Source organism: Sminthopsis crassicaudata, chromosome 6, assembly GCF_048593235.1.
Source record: "Sminthopsis crassicaudata isolate SCR6 chromosome 6, ASM4859323v1, whole genome shotgun sequence".
Lineage (NCBI taxonomy): Eukaryota > Metazoa > Chordata > Mammalia > Dasyuromorphia > Dasyuridae > Sminthopsis > Sminthopsis crassicaudata.
Genome location: NC_133622.1, coordinates 113,175,501 through 113,196,802, shown reverse-complemented (window position 1 = coordinate 113,196,802; position 21,302 = coordinate 113,175,501). Strand labels below are relative to the sequence as shown.

General features: G+C 33.8%; 1 protein-coding gene across 8 annotated transcripts in view; it reads right to left on the bottom strand.

Moving 5' to 3' along the window:
• The window catches only part of CAMK2D (calcium/calmodulin dependent protein kinase II delta), a 345,760-nt gene that overhangs the window by 321,043 nt on the left and 3,415 nt on the right, over positions 1-21,302 (bottom strand). For all 8 annotated transcript variants that reach the window (XM_074273763.1, XM_074273768.1, XM_074273767.1 and 5 more), the window contains one exon: positions 21,087-21,181. In XM_074273763.1, coding sequence (XP_074129864.1) covers positions 21,087-21,181 — 95 coding nt within the window. The remainder of the gene's footprint in view (positions 1-21,086; positions 21,182-21,302) is intronic.

Here is a 21,302-nt window from a genome sequence, read left to right as displayed (position 1 = left end):
TGGGGATTTTGGAAAAATGTTTTGTGGTTCTTAAAGAAAGGGACTGGGATGCTAATTCCCTGGGTTGGTTACTTAAAACATGAAAGCATTCTCTCCAACCTAATAGCCACAATCAACCAGCTTGCCAAGGAAACTGCATACTCTTAGAGAGATCCAGGTATCTCTTGACTTTAGCTAACAATTCTTAGATAACTAAATGGCCTAAGATTATCTCCTTGCCTCTAGCCAATGTGTCTATGCTCTGGTCAACACCTCTTAATGCATGTATATTAACAATTCAAAGTGGAGCTACTTATTGAGAGAATCTTACAGAAAGCTGCCTGGATGCAATTTCTCATGCCTCCCCAGTCTTCCTTGGGATGGAATTTCTGGATATGGTCCCTACTGGCCCCTATACTAACTCCTCTTCTAATTATTATCCTTTTGCTCATATTTGGCCCCTGCATTTTCAGATTTCTTGTGAAATTTGTTTCCTCTAGGCTTCAAGCTGCAAATTTTCAACTTCTGTGACCTGGGGATCATGAGACAACTGATGGGCAAACTCAACATCCAGCTGCAACTGCTGTTTTCAAATCTCGTTTCTTTCCTTCAAGCACGACCCCCCCCCCCAATTAGGGCCAACTCTACCACCACTTTCAGAGGAGGTACTTATGGAAGACTTGAGACCCTCAACCCTTTTCCCAAAAGAATTTGTGCTTATTGCTTGAGGGGGGAGATGAAGAGTGTGAACGTTGTATGATCTGAGTGAGCCTTGTAAAATTATGTAAAATCACCAAAAAAAAAAAAAAAAAAGTCTCCTTTGATCTACAAACTAAATGGTCTTGCATCCTCTCAGAGAAAAATAAGCTTTCTTGGGGGAAGTCACAACCCCTCCCTCACCCTGAAAGATTTTTTATTTACTTGAGATTTCCCTTAGACCCACATAAAATGGGTCTTCAGAAGATGACTTTTTGCAGATTACTTCTTCCTTGAGAATGATATGCCCACCAAGAGAATCCCTCTTGGTGTTTCTTTAACAATAAAGCTTTTTTACCATAGCTTGTGGGTTTAGTGAATTTCTTTGCTCAGAACTTGTGCTTTGGAGATAAGGAACCCCACCCATTTCTGTCTAACCTCTTCATAGGTACCCTCATCCCTCATCAAGAGTATTTCTTTTTTTTTTTTTTTAATGTGAAAAGAAAAACTGATTAAATAAATCCAAGGATTAACTTCCCAAACTCCCATCCAATTTGGTTTTGGGGTAGTCCTGTAATTAAATAATTCAACTGTCTCTAAATTAGATCTACAGAGAGTAAAATACAGCTTGTGACTCTCTCCTCCCCAGTCCAGCCATCCTTGCCATAAGTACTAGTTTGAAAGTATTTTAAACATACCAACAGAAAAACCCACAAGAGAGAAGGAATGTGCAGGAAGGCCTTTCTGCCTCATGTTTCCAGTTGACTTATGAACATGAAAATGTGAAAAAGGGGAGGTAGACAAATTAAAAAAAAAAAAAAAAAGTATCTGGCACAATGTTTGATGGCAAATTTTTCTTAAAAGCTTTGTTCAAGGTTCAGGCAAAAGATAATCAGTATTTTATGTAATTTCCATACTTTGTTTTTATTTTTAGGTTGAGTGCTATATCTGGTTTTAGCTGAAAGGCTAATATTCTTAAAGTTCAAATTTCTTAGAGATCTATTAATTATCTCAAGTGGAAGATTGTTATAAGATGCCATAAAAATAAATTTGAAAGTAGTCAACATTCAAAAAATTGAAAACAAAATGTCCAAACTGTAAGCAGCTAATATTAATGGAATTTTCATTTGGAACGTGTTGAACTTGGAATTACACTTCTAAGCAGAAAAACTCTTTTATCCCCAATTAAAAGGGTTTTGAGTTTTATGCCAAATTTCATGTCAGTAGTGTAAATAACTAATTTTTTAAATAAATACAATTATTGTTTAATTGATGAAGTATGATTGAAAACTGTTATAGAAAAAATGTAAAACATCTTTCATATCCAAATAGTTCATTACATATCAGAAACTTATCAGAGAAAAAAATTCATTAGGATTGTCAGTTTTGTTTCAATAGCAAACATTTATCATAGAGTTCAATATTCTGTACTATGTATTGCAAACAGAACAAAGGCAAATTAATAAATTCCACAGGAAGCCAGAGAAATGGCATGCCACAGCACAAAATCCAGCTTTATTTCAGGAGGTCCTCAATTCATCTGCTATTTAAGGCAATAAATAGAAAATTTCTACTGTCTAGCCAATTTTATAGGAATGGCAGAAACAACTCATCACAGAATTTTTTTAGACTGAAAGGACCTCAGAGATGGCTTTTTGTTTCAAAAGTAAAAGGAATTAAGAATGATATAATGCTCTCAAGGTCACACAAGAGGGCCTCGATGGGAGACCAGGTCCCAGAGGACTTCACGGTAATGCTATTTCTACTAAATTATATCATACCCTTCTTCCAGCACCAACCCTCATTACCAGCTTCAAGCTTTGCTAGTTCATAATAAAACCCACAGTAATAAAGAGATGCACTCCATGCTTCTCCAAGTAAATAAAGCAGTATAACTCCCTACACTAAATGGAAGGACTCTCTTAAGACATAACCACCATTCTCTTTAAATTATGTGTATATGTATTATCTCTGTGTGTACATATATTTCCATTGGCAACCTTAGCAACAAGAAATACTAGTGGCATAAAGGAATGTCCACATTTTCAGTAACACTATACATAGGAAACTTTATCATTCAAGAATGGACAAGTTACATTGATGGAGTTCGGTGACATAAAACAGGTTCCATTCCATTCCATTACTTTATAATAAATGGTTAAATAAAGATGTATCTCTTCTGTGATGAAGGGTCCCTCTTTTCTCTTATCTCCTTCCAGTGGTCATGCTTGATTTCAGTTCTCTGTAGGGAGAAGCCAGGAATCTAACTTCATCATCTTTCATTTTCATCAGAAAGAATAACACTGAGGGGGCAGCTAGGTGATACAGTGGATAGAGCACCAGCCCTGAAGTCAGGAGGACCTGAGTTCAAATCTGATCCTAGACACTTAACACTTCCTAGATGTGTGCAAGTCACAACCCCAATTGCCTCAGCAAAAAAAAAAAAAATAAACAAAAAAATCAATGTACTAGGAGGAAAGATAATGAGTTTTCTTTCTCTTGAATATAACAGGGGTCATGAGAGAAAGAACTGTTTTATGGCTACTGACAGAGCCCTGGCTAAATCCTACCTCAAGTAACTGTACTCATTTCCTTAAATTTCCTCTGGTAGTTCAGTTAGGTTATGTCTTCTTGATTCTGTAGCACTAGCAGGGATGTAATGGGCACTGCAAAAAAAATTGCAACATGTCACTTAAGAGATAGCATATACTGTAGTAGTGGGTACATTCACCTCTGCATATCCTTTACCTAAATTACTGGAATATCTGTGGCTTAACTGAAGAATGCATCAAAATTCTCATATGGAGAATGCTACAGATGCAATGTACTCTTTTGTTTTTTAATGAAGCTCATTTTTTTAAACTTTGTCAGAGAAGTGCTAAGTAAGCATTCATGTACATTAAGAGGAAAAAGCTTCTCCAGCTTGCTATTATCAAATCATTTCTGTCTGTTGTTAAACCTAGAAAAATCTACCCCCTACTAAATTTCAGTTTAGCTCCCTGGAAAACACAGAATACAAAATCTCCTGAAGGATTCATTTTTAAAACTCCTGGGCTTTGAAATTTAAAGAAGGCAACAACTTATCTAGTCCCTATTTCCACTTTTTAAACATAAATTAGTGCCTGTATTTTTTTTCCTATTATAGTCAAATTAGAAATAATTATTGACTATTAGTATAAGTAAGCATAATAAAAGAAAAATAATCTATTTGTTAAAAAGTTACGCAGAGCCATCACAATAGAAACAGAAAGCACCAGGTAACAAGAACTATAAGAATGGCTTATTGAGCACATGGAAAAGGGAAAGAGATATCAAAATAAAAACCCAATTACTGTCTCGGATTACAAATTTAGAGCTGGAAAGGATTTCTTATTTTCTTCTTCCCTCAGGTTTTCTTAACTCAGTAATCACCTGATAGCAAGGAGCTCTTCATTACTGAGTTGAAATATGTAAGTAGACCTACACCATATTAGCCCTTTCAAAAAAAAAAAAAAAAAAACCAACACCCTTCAGTAGGAAATAGCCATATTCTTTCAGTTTTCCAGAGCAAAAAAATAAATAAAAAATAAATAAATTGCTGGCTTTTTTTTTCACTCAAAGAAATAATTTTATAAGCTATGCATGACTTCATAGATTGCTGGACTTATAGTCAGATAGACTTGAATTTTAATCCTACTTTGGATATTCTTTAGTTATCTGGCCTTAAGAAAATCACCTAACAGCTGAGCCTAGGTTTCCTCTTCAATAAAACAGATAATCCACCAGCAATTCTTAGCTATCACTTCACTTTTTGAAGACCAAAGTAATTTAAAAAATAAACTCACTCCTTTCTCTTTATCAGAAAGAAGGCCATTCAATGGAAAAAGGGATATTGATTTACTTCACTCCTTTGGAGGATCTGTAGTGGGGAGGAAGAAGGAAAAATTTCAGTGAAACTTTTCCCCAAGCATCCTTGCTCCTAGAGTCCTGGTGTCTTTCTTTTTTATGGGTTTTCAAAGAGGTAGTGGAAGTAGAAATTTAAAAATTGGATTATGGGGAAAGCAATGGAGTTCCAGAAAAAGTCTACTTTCACTTCCTTGACTACATTAAAACCTTTTTCTATGTTAGAGATAGGGAATGTCTGGACTATGGACTACGGACTTTTCATTTGCTAAGGCAAATTGTAGACAATGACGAGCTGGAAACTAGGTATAACGATCTCTGCTTGAGTTCTAGAAGTTGATAATTTTGTATAGCTTACAAATATCCAAATGGCCTTTGGCAGAAAAAAGGTTTCCTACCCCTGGATTATGTGATCATAATAGTATGTGACAAGTCTTCAAAAAAAAGTGGGGAAATAACAGATCATATTATTTGTCTTCTAAGAAAATTGTATGAATATCAAAAACTGCACATGGAATTGGAAAAAAAACCACAAGGCTATATATTTTCACCTTATTTAACTGCTATGTAAAATGCATCACATATAATGTCAGGCTGGATAAATCAAAAGCTGGAATTAAGGTTGTTGAAAATAATATCAACAATCTGAGTATACAGACAACATCACTCTGATGGCTTAAGAAATCTCTTAATAAGGTGAAAGAGGAGACTAAAAACTAGCTTGAATCTAAACAAAACTAAGATCATGGTCCCATCATTTCCTGGCAAGTACAGGGAGAAGTGGATTTCATTTTCTTGGGCTCAGAGATAATTGCAGACAGTTTCTGCAGCCATGAAATTAAAAGACATTTACTTGTTGGAAGTAAAGCTATGGAAAATTCAGACAGATACTAAAAAGTAGAGATATCACTTTGCCAGCAAAGGTCCATATAGTCAAAGCTACGATTTTTCCTATAGTCATGTGTCACCGTGACAGTTGGGATATAAAGAAAGCTAAGCACCATAGAATTGACCAGTTCAAACTGTGGTGCTAAAGAAAAGTTTTGAGAGTCTCTTGAACAGTAAGGAAATCAGTCAGTACTTAAATAATTTTGTAATATTCCTTGAAAAAAGCAGCTAGGTGGTATGATAGATAGAACACCAGATCAGGAGATAGGAAGACCTAAATACAAATTTGGCCTCAGAAACTTATTAGCTGTATTACCCTGGGCAAGTAATTTAATCCTATTTGTCTCAGTTCTTCATTTATAAAATGATTGGAGAAGGAAATGACATTCCATTCCATGAAATCATGGTCAGACAACTGAAAAATTACTAACCAACAACATTGTTTAGAAGTATAAACACTGAAGCTTAAATACTTTGGCCATATAATGAGAAGACAAGAGTCACTGTAAAGGACCCTAATATTGGGAAAGACTGAAGACAAATATTGAAGATTGAAGAGGATGAGCTATAGTGTCATAGATTAATAAGCATGAGCTTGAACAGACTTCAGGAGATAATGGAAGATAGAAAGGCCTGTCGTACTATGGTCCATTAAGTCACAAAGTTAAACATGATGGAACAAATGAACAACATCTAGTTTTACAAATATTAAGGTATTATATAAAAGTGGATTGTTATATGCTAGTTGTTGGTCTTTTATTATATGTATCTTGATCCAAACTGAAACATTTAAATGTGAAAAATCATATTCTAGACTGCCACTAAAACACAAAATAATGAAATTTTTAAGGCATGTATACATACACAGACATGCACACACACACACACACACACACACACACACACACACACACATATATATATATATATATATATATATATATATATATATATATCCCAAAGAAAATAAAATTGCTTTTATTTAAGTTATATGATTTAAAATAACTAAATTTTACATAAATTGCCAAAAATATTAGTTTAAAGTCTAGTTTTCCAGTATTTTTCCCACTACCATTATCAAGGATTTACTCTCTACTTAACACTAAGAAGGATGACCAGGAGGCTTTTATCAAAATAACTAAATGTATTCTAAAAATAAAGCATTATTAACAGAGCAACTCTACAAAACAATACCTCTTATTCCTAGAATATGCCACATTGAATGATAGAGCACTACAATGACTTTCCTTTAAAAAAAAAAAAAAGCCAAATAAAGCAGATTTCCCATTTATTCTGTATCTGTTTTAAGGTCTCATGAGAGAAAACCACAAAGCAGGCTTTATTTGTAAAATTTCTAGACTTTCTTGCTCTCAAATTTTTTGGAAAAAGACCACGGGCATTTCTATGTATTTAACGTAGTCTACATCACTTAAAGGCTACATTATAAATATATCCAAGTGAATATAATAAACTACATAAAATCCAATTTTTTTAATGCTGTGTTATGCTTATATATTTTGACATTTTAATTTGGTTTGCTGTTATCTGGGAATTTTATTGGTGGAGTTTGACACCTGCTTAGAATGTCTAAGAAAGATTATCTCGTTGAAAAATAATAGATGTGTTCATTAATGCCTACAGTGTTCAATTAAAGAACCACACTGGGTTGTGACATCAAAAGCTGTGATGTATTCATGAAGTGGTGCTAAATGTCACATAGGTCATAAAAGTGAATCACTACCCTTCCCCCCAAAGTTTATGTTATGAAGCGCTCTTTAAACAAGGCAAGTATTATTAATCCCATTTTTACAATGAGAAAAACTGAGAATATCAAGTTGATTCTATTTTGTAAGTGATTTCACTTTGTATCATTACCAACATTTTGTGAAAGTACCTGTCATGTTTCATTTGTCTCTGAGTTAAGTTTAGAAATTCAGTTTTCTTGCTAATCAATTGTTCTATTCTTCTATCAAGAAAATATGTTGTGCTTGAAGGATCTAGGGGGATGCCAAAGAATCTGGTCGGTTACCTCTGCATCACTGGCTGTCCTTTAAGAAAGTCTGATCTGTCATCACTTTGACACTAAGTAGCCACATAGGTAGACATCATCAATGGCCTTTCCATAGTTACAAAAGGGAAAGGGAGACTGTTACTAGCTTCACATTCCAAATTTACAACCCAACCATGTTGTTCCTCACATATACAATGTTTCTGACTTTGTAACCAGTTGCATTGCTTTCCCCATCTATGATACTATCCTCTAGAATCAGGGGTACTCAAACTACAGCCCTCGGGAGGCTGATGCGCCCGCTAAGGACGTTTATGCGGCCTGCCCGGTTATGGCAAATGGGCTGAGGGGCGGAGACAGAGTGTGAGTTTTTGTTTTTACTATAGTCCAGCCCTACAACAGTCTAAGGGACAGTGAACTGGCCCCCTATTTAAAAAGTTTGAGGACAACTGCAGATGTTCCTTCTTTTGTTCATAAAAAGAGTTTTTCAGTATTTTTATTCAGGGTTTTAGCTCCTTATTGCAAATTCACTTTTTCTATTAGTTGCTTGTGTTGAGGGCTTTGTACTTCAGTTTTACCTTATTTCTTTTTTTTTTTTCCCCCTGAGGCTGGGGTTAAGTGACTTGCCCAGGGTCACACAGCTAGGAAGTGTTAAGTGTCTGAGACCAGATTTAAACTCAGGTCCTCCTGAATTCAGGGCTGGTGCTCTATCCACTGTGCCACCTAGCTGTCCCAGTTTTACCTTATTTCAATCACAACAGACTCAAACCCAGATATCTATGCATCAAGGCCAGAAATCTTTTCATAAAATCAAGTTAGATAGACTAAGCAAACACTTAAAAGTTTTTGGTAAGAATTTCATACGTGTAAAAAAAAAAATTACCTTTCTAGTGCACTAATGGCACAATTATTGGTGAATTAGAGTTAATTATGCCATTTTTGAAATGTTAAAAGTTCCTAATCTCAGAATCTGGACCTTATTTATTTATTCAGCAAATATCTGTCAAGCCCTTAGTCTGAGAAAGACACTGCAATAGGTGTTATGAGAGATCAAAAAATGAACAAGAAATAATCCCCACTTTCAAGAAACTTCAGATCAAGTTGGGGAGATAAGATAGGCTTATGATAGAAATTCTCATAAGAGTGACAGTGCTATGGAAGCTCAGAGGAAGGACATTATACTTCCAGGTAAAAAAAAGGGGGGGCCAACTTGAAGCACCTTTTAAACACAGCTCTGGACATCCATTTCATTCACAATCATAATTATTATAATTCACATTGATTATAAATTATTTTTTAAAAAAACTTTCCGTATAACGACCAAAAGAACTATTATTCCCACTCGACAATGAGAAAACTGAGGCTTAGATGGGGGAGCAAGTGATTTGCCCAAGATCATAGGGCTACTGTCCATCAGGTTTTGTGCTGATAATGATCCCCTTCTCACTTGAAATTCCAGAAAAAATATGAAAAATATGTTAACAGTATATCCCACCCCACTATTTATAATTATTATTGTTCCAAATCTTCTATAGATTCAATAGAATTCAAATAGAAATAGTCCTGAGAAAGGTAATTATACTATCATTGTGCTTTTTGTATTTAACATTCAGCAGATATTGCTCAGGTGGAAAATGACTGGGTTTTGTTTATTTGTTTTTGTAATTGAACAAAAGTACTATAACATAAATTCTTCTGTAGCTTCACCAAGAGTATCTAAGAAAGGTCTAGTAGTAGACAGTATGACTGATTTCTTCTTTTTGTCTCTCTATTTTGAAAGCCATTTGTTTTAAGTAGATTACAGGTTATTAGCATTCAGATAAGTGGCATTTTTTTTAAAGTAGTGGGAATCAATTTTGGCTGAGATAATAATATTCCAGTTCTAATACTGTTTGCTGAATTCTAAAAACTACTAGTGATGAGGGGCTCTGTACTTATAATTTGAGGTCTTTACATCCATCCTCAAAAATCTTTTGGTATTTTTTAGCTTATAAAGTAGTTGCGGCCCTTTGACATTATACCTACCTGCTTATTGTTATTGTTTTTAAGATCAGGGTGGAGGCCAATCAATTTGTTGAGGAGTCTTTGCAGAAACTATTTCTCTATTGCAATAAATGTTGATTTATTAATATCATACATTTTTAGATACATTAAATAAATTTTCTTCAGATCATATTGTTGCACAATCATATCCTTTCTATCAAATTGTTTCATTTTTTAAAAATAGTTCAAAGTTGTCTGATTTTGATGTTCTTGAGTTCGGGAGAAGAAAGGGAAGATACTAAGTATAGAGCTTCTACTAGGTGTTAGGTATTGGACTAAGAACCTTACAAATATCTCACTTGATCCTCACAACAATCCTAAAGGATTTTTATCCACATTTAGTAGTTGAGGAAAAGTGTAGAGGGCTGAAACTCTGAAAAAGGTGTGCTTGAATCAGACAATGGAGCACTTAAGGCTAATGATCTATTAGATGTGAGACAATGACTCTATTAGCATATGTATGAATAAATGGTTCTTCTTATGAATGTTTGATGTTAAGATAATCATAGGCAGGGATTGGAGAGCTGAGAGAGAGAGGGGCCGGAGAGTCATTTTGCAGCAGGACCAGAAGGAGAGAGGCTGGTGAGTCTGGACTCGAGAGTCCAGGAGACATCTTTGGCAAGCCGGGTGGCAGCTTGCCTGCCTCTTTCATTTCTCCCACTAAAGACCAAGGATTTTGATTTATCCTGAGTCTGGCTGGCCCTGAAACCCACCAGAGAGCTAGCCTGCACTCTATAGAAAAGTGAGACAAAGGTTAAATGACTTACGCAGAGGGTCACACAGCTACCAAGTATTTGAATCTGTATTTGAATTCAAGTCTTCCTAACTTCTAAGCCCAGTGCTCTATTTCATTATCTCACTACTTTAGCCTGCCTCAGATTCAAAGTCCCATATTGTACCTGTAGCTAGTACCTTGTTTTATTCATTGCAGGACAACTTCCTGAATGATGCCCAAGTGGTCTGAGGGAATTAATGCAGTTTCCAAAGTGCCAATTGGTCAAATGTTCACATAGCATCTATTATATGAAATGTACTATTATAAGTATAGCTAGAGAGGCACAATGTAAATACAAAGTCCCAGTGAGAGCCTACAATATAAACTGAATTAGAAAATGAATATGCTGGAAGACTTTAGCTGTGTAGATATTAAGAAGATTCTAAAATGAAGTAAAAAAAAAACTTCCTAATAAGTGAAAAAAAAGATTTATAATTCTAATAAGAACTTAGTGATAATTTATGCTTATGAGTGATAAAAGTTTTCATAAATGATCATTATTAAATCATACTTTTAAAACAAAAGAGCTAAATCAATAAAGCACTGTCCAAAAATAATAAGCTTGCCAAAATGTCAGATTCTGACATTGTGAATCATGTGACTAGTTACATGTTGATATTAATCACTAATTTCTCACTGAAGTAACTGATATTTAGTCTTCATTTAATGTTTTACTTTTTCATTAACTGTAAGTAATAAGCAAAAAATCTATGCATTTACCAATAATCTGACCATCAATACTGTTTTCTCAATTCTTTACAGTTTTAAGCATTATTAAAACATTTATTCAAAAATTATTTTCATAAAAAACACTATTATCAAGAAATTGAAGAGATAAAAATTCATCAAAATGAAAGAAACAAGTAATTACATCTAATATCAGAGTGAATATACAATATAATCAAATGGGGGTAAAATGCACCAAACTGCCAACATATAATTTTAATTTAAAAGAACTCTCACTCTTTCCCAACCCTGTAACTGTGGAGAAAAAGGGTGAAGAATGAAAAAATCCTCATGTGTCAATAAAAACTATTGACAAATTTTCTCTGAAAGCACAACTAAATTAAAAAGGTTTCCAGAAAATATGGAAAAATTTAACAAAAATCTAAATTGGTTAATTATTAAAATGTGCTAGCAAAATACTTGATTCACTTACATAAAAACCTAACTATCATTATTACACAAGTGAAATAATGAGTAAAGAAGTTACAGCAATGCTTCTGAGTAATTAGCTGACAAGAAATCCCAGCAAGATGAGTTTTTTGTCATACCTAAAAGGGTTACTAATGTACCTGGAAAAGAGCATTAAGAACAAGAAGCTTCTAGCTTTGAAATACATAGGCTGTGTCTCTGTATATATATAAGTCAACTCTAAAAGGGACATAATTACAATATCTCTATAGAATATTTGTAAGAATTGCTAAACTTAAACTAATGACATTTCTTTCTTCTTTTATTATAGCTTTTTATTTACAAGATATATACATGGTAATTTTTCAGTATTGACAATTGCAAAACCTTTTGTTCCAATTTTTCCCTTTCTTCCCCAGATGACAGGTTGACCAATATATGTTAAATATGTTACAGTATATATAAAATACAATATATGTATACATATCCATACAATTATTTTGCTGCACAAGAAGAATTGGACTTTGAAACAATGTACAATTAACCTGTGAAGGAAATCAAAAATTCAGGCAGACAAAAATAGAGGGATTGGGAATTCTATGTAGTGGTTCACACTCCTTTCCCAGGGTTCTTTCGCTGGGTGTAGCTGGTTCTATTCATTATTGAACAAATGGAACAAATTTGGTTCATCTCATTGTTAAAGAGAGCCAGTTCCATCAGAATTGATCATCATATAGTATTGCTGTTGAAGATATAATGATCTCATGGTCCTACTCATTTCACTTGGCATCAGTTCATGTAAGTCTCTCCAGACCTTTCTGAAATCATTCTGCTAGTCATTTCTTACAGAATAACAATATTCCATAATATTCATATACCACAATTTATTCAGCCATTCTCCAATTGATGGGCATTCACTCAGTTTCCAGTTTCTGGCCACTACAAAGAGGGCTGCCACAAACATTTTTGCACATGTGGGTAGATCCCTTTCCCTTCTTTAAGATCTCTTAAGGATGTAAGCCCAGTAGTAACACTGCTGGATCAAAGAGTATGAACAATTTGATAACTTTTTGAGCAAAATTCCAAATCGCTCTCCAGAATGGCTGCACAATTCCACCAACAATGTATCAATCAGTGTCCCAGTTTTCCCACATTCCCTCCAACATTCAGCATTATCTTTTCTTGTCATCCTCGCCAATCTGACAGGTATGTAGTGGTATCTCAGAGTTGTCTTAATTTGCATTTCTCTAATTAATAATGACTTGGAGCATCTTTTGATATGGCTAGAAACAGTTGCAATTTCTTCATCTGAAAATTGCTGTTCATATCCTTTGACCATTTATCAAGTGGAGAATGGCTTGATTTCTTATAAATTAGAGTCAATTCTGTATATATTTTGGAAATGAGGCCTTTATCAGAACCTTTAACTGTAAAAATGTTTCCCCAGTTTATTGCTTTCCTTCTAATCTTGTCTGCATTAGTTTTATTTGTTTTTGAATTTTTTATAATTTTATAATATATTTTGAATTTGTTATAATCAAAATTTTTTACTTTGTGATCAATATTGATCCCTAATTCTTTTTGGTCACAAATTCCCTCCTCCTCCACAAGTCTAAGAGGTATGTTCTTCTCATTTATTTATAATCTCATTCTTTATGTCTAGGTCATAAACCCATTTTGACCTTATCTTGGTGTACAGTGTTAAGTATGGATCAATGCCTAGTTTCTGCCATACTAATTTCAAATTTTCCCAGCAGTTTTTATTAAAAAGTGAATTCTTATCCCAAAAGCTGGGGTCTTTAGGTTTGTCAAATACTAAATTATTAAAGTTCTGGACTGTTTCGTCCTTTGAACCTAACCTATTCCATTGATCAACTAGTCTATTTCTTAGCCAATACCAAATGGTTTTGGTAACCACTGCTTTATAATATAATTTTAGATCTGGTACAGCTAAGCCACCTTCATTGCATTTTTTTTCCCATTAGTTCCCTTGAAAGTCTTGACCTTTTGGTCTTCCAGATGAATTTTGTTGTTATTTTTTCTAAGTAATTGAAATAGTTTATTGGGAGTCTGATTGGTATAGCACTAAATAAACAGATTAGTTTAGGGAGTATTGTCCTCTTTATTACATTTGCTCAACCTACCTAAGAGCACTTAATATTTTTCCAATTGGTTAGATTTGGCTTTATTTGTGTGGAAAATATTTTGTAGTTTTCCTCATATAGTTCCTGAACTTTCCCTTGGCAGATAGATTCACAAATATTTTATACTATCAGTAATTACTTTAAATGGAATTTCTCTTTGTACCTTAACTGTTGGATTTTGTTAGTGATATATAAGAATGCTGATGACTTATGTGTGTTTATTTTGTATCCTTCAAATTTGCCGAAGGTATGGATTATTTCTAATAGCTTTTTTGTAGAGTCTCTGGGGTTCTCTAAATATACCATCATTCCATCATCAAAGAGTGATAATTTGGTTTCTTCATTACATACTCTTAATTCCTTTCATCTCTTTCTCAACTCTTATTGCTGAAGCTAGCATTTCTAACACAATATTGAATAGTAATGGTGATAGTGGGCAACCTTGTTTCACTCCTAATCTTACTGGGAATGGTTTCAGTTTATCACGATTACATATGATGCTTACTGATGGTTTTTAATAGATGCTACAATTACCATTTACTTCTGCTCTCTAGTGTTGTCATGGTGTATTATCCTAGGGATGATTTTCTGTACTCTTTTTGCTAATGGTTTATTTAAGATTTTAGCATCAATATTCATTGGGGAGATTCACAAAATGTTCCTCTCTCTCTCTAAATTCCCTCAGATATGATAGGTTTTCTTTGCCTTTCTGTGGGATATGGTTTCCCTTTTTTTTATCTCCCCTTTTCCCTTTTTCTGATACAATCCTCTTTCCATTTCTATTTCCTTTTTTTAAATATTATATTCGTAAAATCAAATTATACATGCATTGTTTATATATGTCCATAACAGAAATACAGTTCTCAAGAGTTCTTTTTACCTTTTTCTACTTCTCTTGAGTCCTATAGTTGGAGGTTAAGTTTTTTTGTTTAGTTCTTTTTTTCATTAAAAACAAATGAAATTCACCTGTTTCAATAAATTCATCTTATTCCTGGAAGAAAATGCTCAGCTTACCTGGGTAGTTTATGCTTGGCTACAATCCAAGTTCTTTTGCCTTTTGGAATAACAGATTCCAGGCCCTTAGATCCTTTAATGTGGAAGCAGCTAGGTCCTGGGTGATCCTTATTGTGGCTCCTTGGTGTATGAATTGCTTGTTTGTTTTTTTCTCACTTCTTGTAATAGTTTTTCCTTAGTCTAATAGTTCTGAAATTTAGCCATAATATTCCGTCAAGTTTTTATTTTAGGGTCTTTTTCAGAAGATGTTTGATGAATACTTCCAATGCCTATTTTACCTTCCAATTCTATTACATCTGGGCAGTTCTCTTTGAAGATTTCCTGTAAAATAGTATCTAGGCTCTTTCTTTAATCATAATTTTCAGGAAGTCCAATAATCCTTAGATTATCTTTTCTAGATTTATTTTCCAAGTGTGTTGTTTTTCCAAGTAGATATTTAACATTTTTTTTTTTTTGGTTTTGCTTGACTGATTCTTGATGTCTTGATGAATCATTACCATTTGTTCAATTCTGATTTTTAATGAGTTATTTCCTTCATTAGCTTTTTTTTTACTTCTTTTTGTAGATGTCCAATTGAATTTTTAAATGAATTGCTTTGATCTGTGGAAATTTTTTCCATTTAATTAAAAAAATTTTTAACTGAGTTATTTTCTTTTTCTAATTCACAAATCCTATTTTTCTGGGAGTTCTTTATCTTTTCCAATTCACAAATCCTACTGACCTGGCAGTTCTTTATCTTTTCCAATTCACAAATTCTGTTTCCCTGGGAGTTCTTTACCTTTTCCCATTCACATTTCAGGAAGTTGTTTCTTTTTCCACTTTATCAAATTTTTCTTTGAGTTATATGACTTTTCTGTACTCTCTTGCATAACTTCTCTTTCCTTTCCCCATTTTTCTTCTACCTCTCTTTTAATATGTTTTTGTAATTTCTTCTAGGAGAGCCTCCTTTGGGGTTTTGTCTGGAAACTGTCTGCTATTACTCTCCTCAGGGTTGAAAACTTGCTCTCTTTCTGTATAGAAGCTATCTTTGGTAGCATATGCTTGGCTTTTTTACTTTTTTTTTAAAGTCTGTAGGGTCTGCCTTCAGGGCAAGAGGGTTACCAGCTTCCTCTGAAGAGCAGGGATAGATATATGGAAAGTAGCTATTCTATAAACGGGCTGTTAAGAGCTGTGGAAGTACCCTATGAAGATCTCCGAACTGTAAGTGTCTCTGCCCTGGGAAGCAGGGCCGTGCTGCAGACGCACTCTGGGAAGAGCCCTGCTATGCAGGTTATGAACTGCCCTGGGACTAGGCTGAGCAGTTAGTGTCACTGCCCCAGGCTGAACCCCACTGTGGGAATCAGCAGTTGCCCTAGGAAGAGCCCTGTACAGGAAATGTCTCTACCCTGACCTATAGAAGTTCTATTGCCCCAGGAACAGCCCTCCTGTTGTGCAGATTTGTGGCTGCCCTGGGCAGAGCCCCCCTGCTGTGCAGAATTGTGACTGCCCCTGGCAAAAGCCCCTAGGTTGGCTTGCTCCCCCCAATCAAGATAAACCTTTTCTGGAAATCTTATATTCAACTGGTAATTTGTTGTACTCCCAATATTCATGGATTTTTCTAGTCAAGCACTATTTCTGAGGCTAAATTTGATAATTAGTAGTGAGGGTAGAAGGGAAGCTTAGAATGATGTGTGTGTGTTCTCTACCATCTTGGCTCCACCTAATGACGTTTATTTCAAGTATTAGTAAATATACTTAGCTTCTATAATGAAAAATAATGTTAACACCATTCTTCCAAGCGACTTTGCCATATATTATTTTTTTCAAACATAGAGAAATAGACAAGCTTTAGCATTGAGTAAAAAGATGAATATACTTGTAACAAATTGTGCTATATAAATTTATACTGTCTTTGATTTTGAAGGGTCATTGCAAGCTTTATATAGAACCTAGATGAGTTAACAACATTTTCCATCATGTATAATGATAACACTGGCAATATATTTAAAATAAGAGAAAAGGTAGTATAATGGAAAGTACATTGGACATAGAGTATAGAAAGAAATGTTTGAATCTTACCACTGATGTTTACATATGACCAGAAGCACATTACCTAACCTTTTAAGAAATAGTTTCTTTGAGAAGGGATCCAACCATTCTGGATTGGAACTGTGCCCAAAGAGTTATTAAATTGTACAAACTCTTTGATCCAGCAGTGTTTCTATTGGGCTTATATCCCAAAAAAATCTTAAAGAAGAGAAAGAGATCCGCATGTGCAAAAATGTTTGTGGGCAGTCCTTTTTGTAGTGGCAAGAAACTGGAAACTCTGTGGATGCCCATCAGTTGGAGAATGGCTGAATAAGTTATGGTATATGAATGTAATGGAATATTATTGTTCTGTAAGAAACAACCAGCAGGATGATTTCAGAAAGGCCTGGAGAGACTTACATGAACTGATGCCAAGTGAAATGAGCAGAAGGAGGAGATTACTGTACATGCAACAACAATATTATATGATGATTAATTCTGATGGATGTGAGTCTTTCCAACAATGAGATAATTAAGGCCAGTTTCAATGATCTCATGATGAAGAGAGCCATCTACACCTAGAGAAAGAACTACAGGAACTGAGTGTGGATCATAATATAATACTCTCACTCTTTTCATTGTTATTCATTTATATTTTGTTTTCTTATTCATTTTCATTCCTTATTGCTCTGATCTTTCTTGTGCAGCAAGATCATTGTACAAATATGTTTGCATATATAGGATTTAACATATTCTTCTAGCATGTTTAACAAACAGGACTAACTGTCATCTAGGGGAGGGGATAGAAGAAGAGGGTAAAAAATTAGAACATAAGATTTTGCAAGGATTAATGTTGAAGAATTATCCATGCATAAGTTTTGAAAAATAAAAATCTTTAATAAAGAAAAAAATTAGTTTCTTAATGGGGAAAATGGGGATATTACCTAATATACCTAATTGTACAAGTTAAAGGATCAAATGAGCTAATGTCTATAAAAGATATTTACAAAGCCTTTTGTAAATATCAAATTTCATCATTAATTTAATTTTTATAGTAAGATAATAAATATGGTTTCTCCTTAACATGTCTGCTTATATAAACTAAAATCCTACTTTCACTCAATCTCTAAACATTAATTATATAAAATTAAAAAGAGCCTTTTGAAGGCAGATATATTTTACACTATTCTATATATTTTAAGTACTTTTTTGTTTGTTTGTTTCAAAACAGCCAACTTAAGTATGATAAGGGCAATTATTTACTGCCTCCATACTGTATAATCAGTGCATTACCAATGTGCATTTTAACATAATAGCAAAATAATGCCTTTGATACACTAAGAGTCTCCAAATATATGGTAAGCAAGACTAATAGCTGAAAAGAAGTGTAAAGATCAGATAAAAATCTTTACAGTCCTGCTAAAAAATTAAGTTCAGAGAATTTTGCCTGGGTGATGGTGCAGCTGCATTTGGAAATATGTGCAGGAACTTTGCCAGCTTCCTCAATACCTCACCCCACCCCTCCCCCGTCTGCCTCTTTCTGTCCTTTTGGTTCAATTTACTGACAATAAAGAATTTTCATTTTCAGTTGCAGTGGTATATCTTGCATTCTTCCACTGATCTTAAAAATAATAATAATAATAATAATAAGCCTAAGACTTAGATTCACAAAAGCAAAGTATTTCAAATAACACAAGAAAAAAAAAAAAAGCTTGAGGGGTGAGGAGATGAACAAAATATCACAGAGTGGAAAAGATAACATTACCTGAAAATGACTGGAGTTTTGTATTGTTGGGGTTTTTTTGTTTGTTTGTTTGGGGGAGGGGGGGAGGTTAAGACCACAAATCATGGGATTATAGATCACTGATTTAAAGTAAAAAGGGATTTTAGAGACTATCCAGTACAATCTACTAATTTAATAGATGAAGAAAAGAAAGCTAAAAAAAAAAATGTTAAGTGATTTAACAGGATTACATAGGCAAAGCATGTGAGGCAGGAATGGAACCTGGATCTCTGACTAAATTTAAAGTTCTCTCTACTGCCCCATACCACTGCTCCCTTTAGCTATAATAAATTTCAAAAGCAAAATTTAAAACAGAAACACATCTTTAGATCTATCTGTATCCTATCAATTAACTGGAAACTATTTCATGGAAACTATTTCAAAGACAAACAAGATTTTTTAAAGACAAACAAGATTTTTTTTAAAGCACATTTTACAGACTTCACTAAGATTGATTCTCCCACCTGTTTCAAAAGTCCGTCTTTTCAAGTAAATTACACCCCCATGGGTATTCAATAGTCATTTCAGAGACCTATTTAATGAACCATAGCCAACATCATTTAAAATCTGTGGGGAGTTGTGAAGGATACAAAGAGCATAAGTCTTCCCAGTATGGAGCTTATTATTTAAGATAAAGACAATAAATATATACACAAATATCACCTCTGATTCTGGCCATAATAATCATCACAATAATTATAATTAATAATAACTATATAACCAATAACCATAATAACACTATTATACTTTAATTTTATATCAGCCAAAACTTTTCATATAGCTGTATACACATATATACATATATCTGCATGTATGTGTGTGTGTCTATAAAATCTCATGTAATTCTCTTGTGAAGCAGGAAAAAAGGATACTCTTATCAGTTTTTCAAGTGAGAAAACTAAGGAAAGAGAGTTAAACAGCTGGTACACTAAGTCCAAGATTAGAATTAAGGGCTTCTTAATCCTGTTTCAATGTTTTTTGTGGGGTTTGGGATGGTTGTTGCTTTCTTTGTTTTTTACTATGAGTAACTATGAGAATGAGAAGCTCCCAAGAAGGTTAATAGGCTGGACAAGTTGAGGTCTTATGAGGAAGAATCTGCCTTGACAGAGAGGGAGGAGTACATTCCATGACAGAATCATATGATTACTGGCCTATAAGCAGGAAGAAGAAAACTATCTGTGAAGGATGAAAACCCTGGAGTGGGTTGAATAATTTACTCCTAATACCCACAATCAATAATTCTGATTCAATTTATAAAGAAACTTCATAAATTTAGAAGGATTTTCTGGTATAATACTTTCTTTATATATTATTGATGTCTAAATAGATTTGAGTATCCCTAAGTATCCCCTTTATAAATGTGGGGAAGAGAGATGAACTTGAAGATCTTCTGAGTTACTCATTCCTATTATTTTTTTAAAATCTAACAGATTTATCCACCATTTTTCATTAGTCTTAAAACTATAAGGGGAAAAAAAAGTATATCTGAATATATTTAACCTTCTATTCCTGTCTCATATTGCCCAGTGATTTAACAGATTCTATTGTGTGCTGACATTCTGAGTGTGGATGCTCCTTAGAATCACAGTTAGCTGAGTGCTGGGTAGAATGATTGGGGGGGGGGGACCATTTAAAATGATCCCAACTGCCAACTTCTTAAGTACTAAGCAAATTTAAAATGTAGAATTCCTTATCAACATAGTGAAGAAAAACTTTCCTATCATAGTTGAGTTGACAACCAGTCACATGAAGTTACCTACCTATTAAGTGGTAGTAACATTCCAACTCATGACAAAATGGGTAAACTATGCCTTTGAGAGATGTTTTTCTCATACTCACTTTCAAATTGCCCAGTCCACAAAGATAGTTCTACTCCCTAATACTGACACTCCTAATTTCAACAGACCCTAAAGTCACACAAAAATATTGTAGAAACATGTGCCATAATTTGCAATGCCTAATATTTCAGTAAAAATATGCTAGCATTCCTGTGCTATTGAACAAACAAGATCACCATGAGGTCTATTAGTCCCTTGATAATAAATTACCAGTTATGTTTGAGTATGTCTATAAAATATCTATTTGCTTACAAACAATGGATGGCTTGTACTAAAATTCTATAAACATTCATGTCTTAGGAAAAAAATATAGTCCTTCAGTGAATATTAAAAAAAAAACAAACATTAAAACCTTGCTTAGCCTATTACAGTAAAAAATTTTGTTTTATCATGTTTTTTCTCAAGGCCATTGTTAAATATGACTTGCTGAGTTAAGTTAAAATCTAATTACAATAAAACATTCAACTAAGCTATGGCCTATGTTTTCTCCTCAAAAGCAAAATGGACCATGAGAATCATGTGATTTTTTTTTTTTTTTGATCCCAGGCCTGTATTAAAAGTTATTTTACACTAGAGCTAAAGGGAAAAATCCTCATAGTGGTATTTATTTTCTTCAGAATAGCTCCATTATACCCATACTCTCTAAATATGGGATGATACCAACCACAAGAATTTGAACTCACCATAGTATTAAACAGGTCAACCATAACTGGCTTAATATTTCCAATTATTTTTAAAAATAAGTAAATACTTCTTTAGGGAGAGGAAATGCTTATAAATATATTAAACCTTTAGAGTCTAATTCTACTGTAACTACAGCATGTTTACATACAAATCAGGTCAATTAAAACAAATTTTTAAAAAACACTGAAAAAAATTAATTGAAAATACCCACCCCTAGCAGAAAGCTTTTTGGTGTTGATAATTTTGGCAGCATATTCTTGTCCTGTAGGAATTTTCATGCATCTTCTCACCACTGAGAATGCCCCCCTGAAAACCAAGAATCAGCAAGGTATCACTATAACCAGGCCCTGATACTTCAATAAACCAGATCTAATATACTTGAGTGCTTTCAGTGATTTTAGTGACTTTCCAAATACTAAAAAGTGTA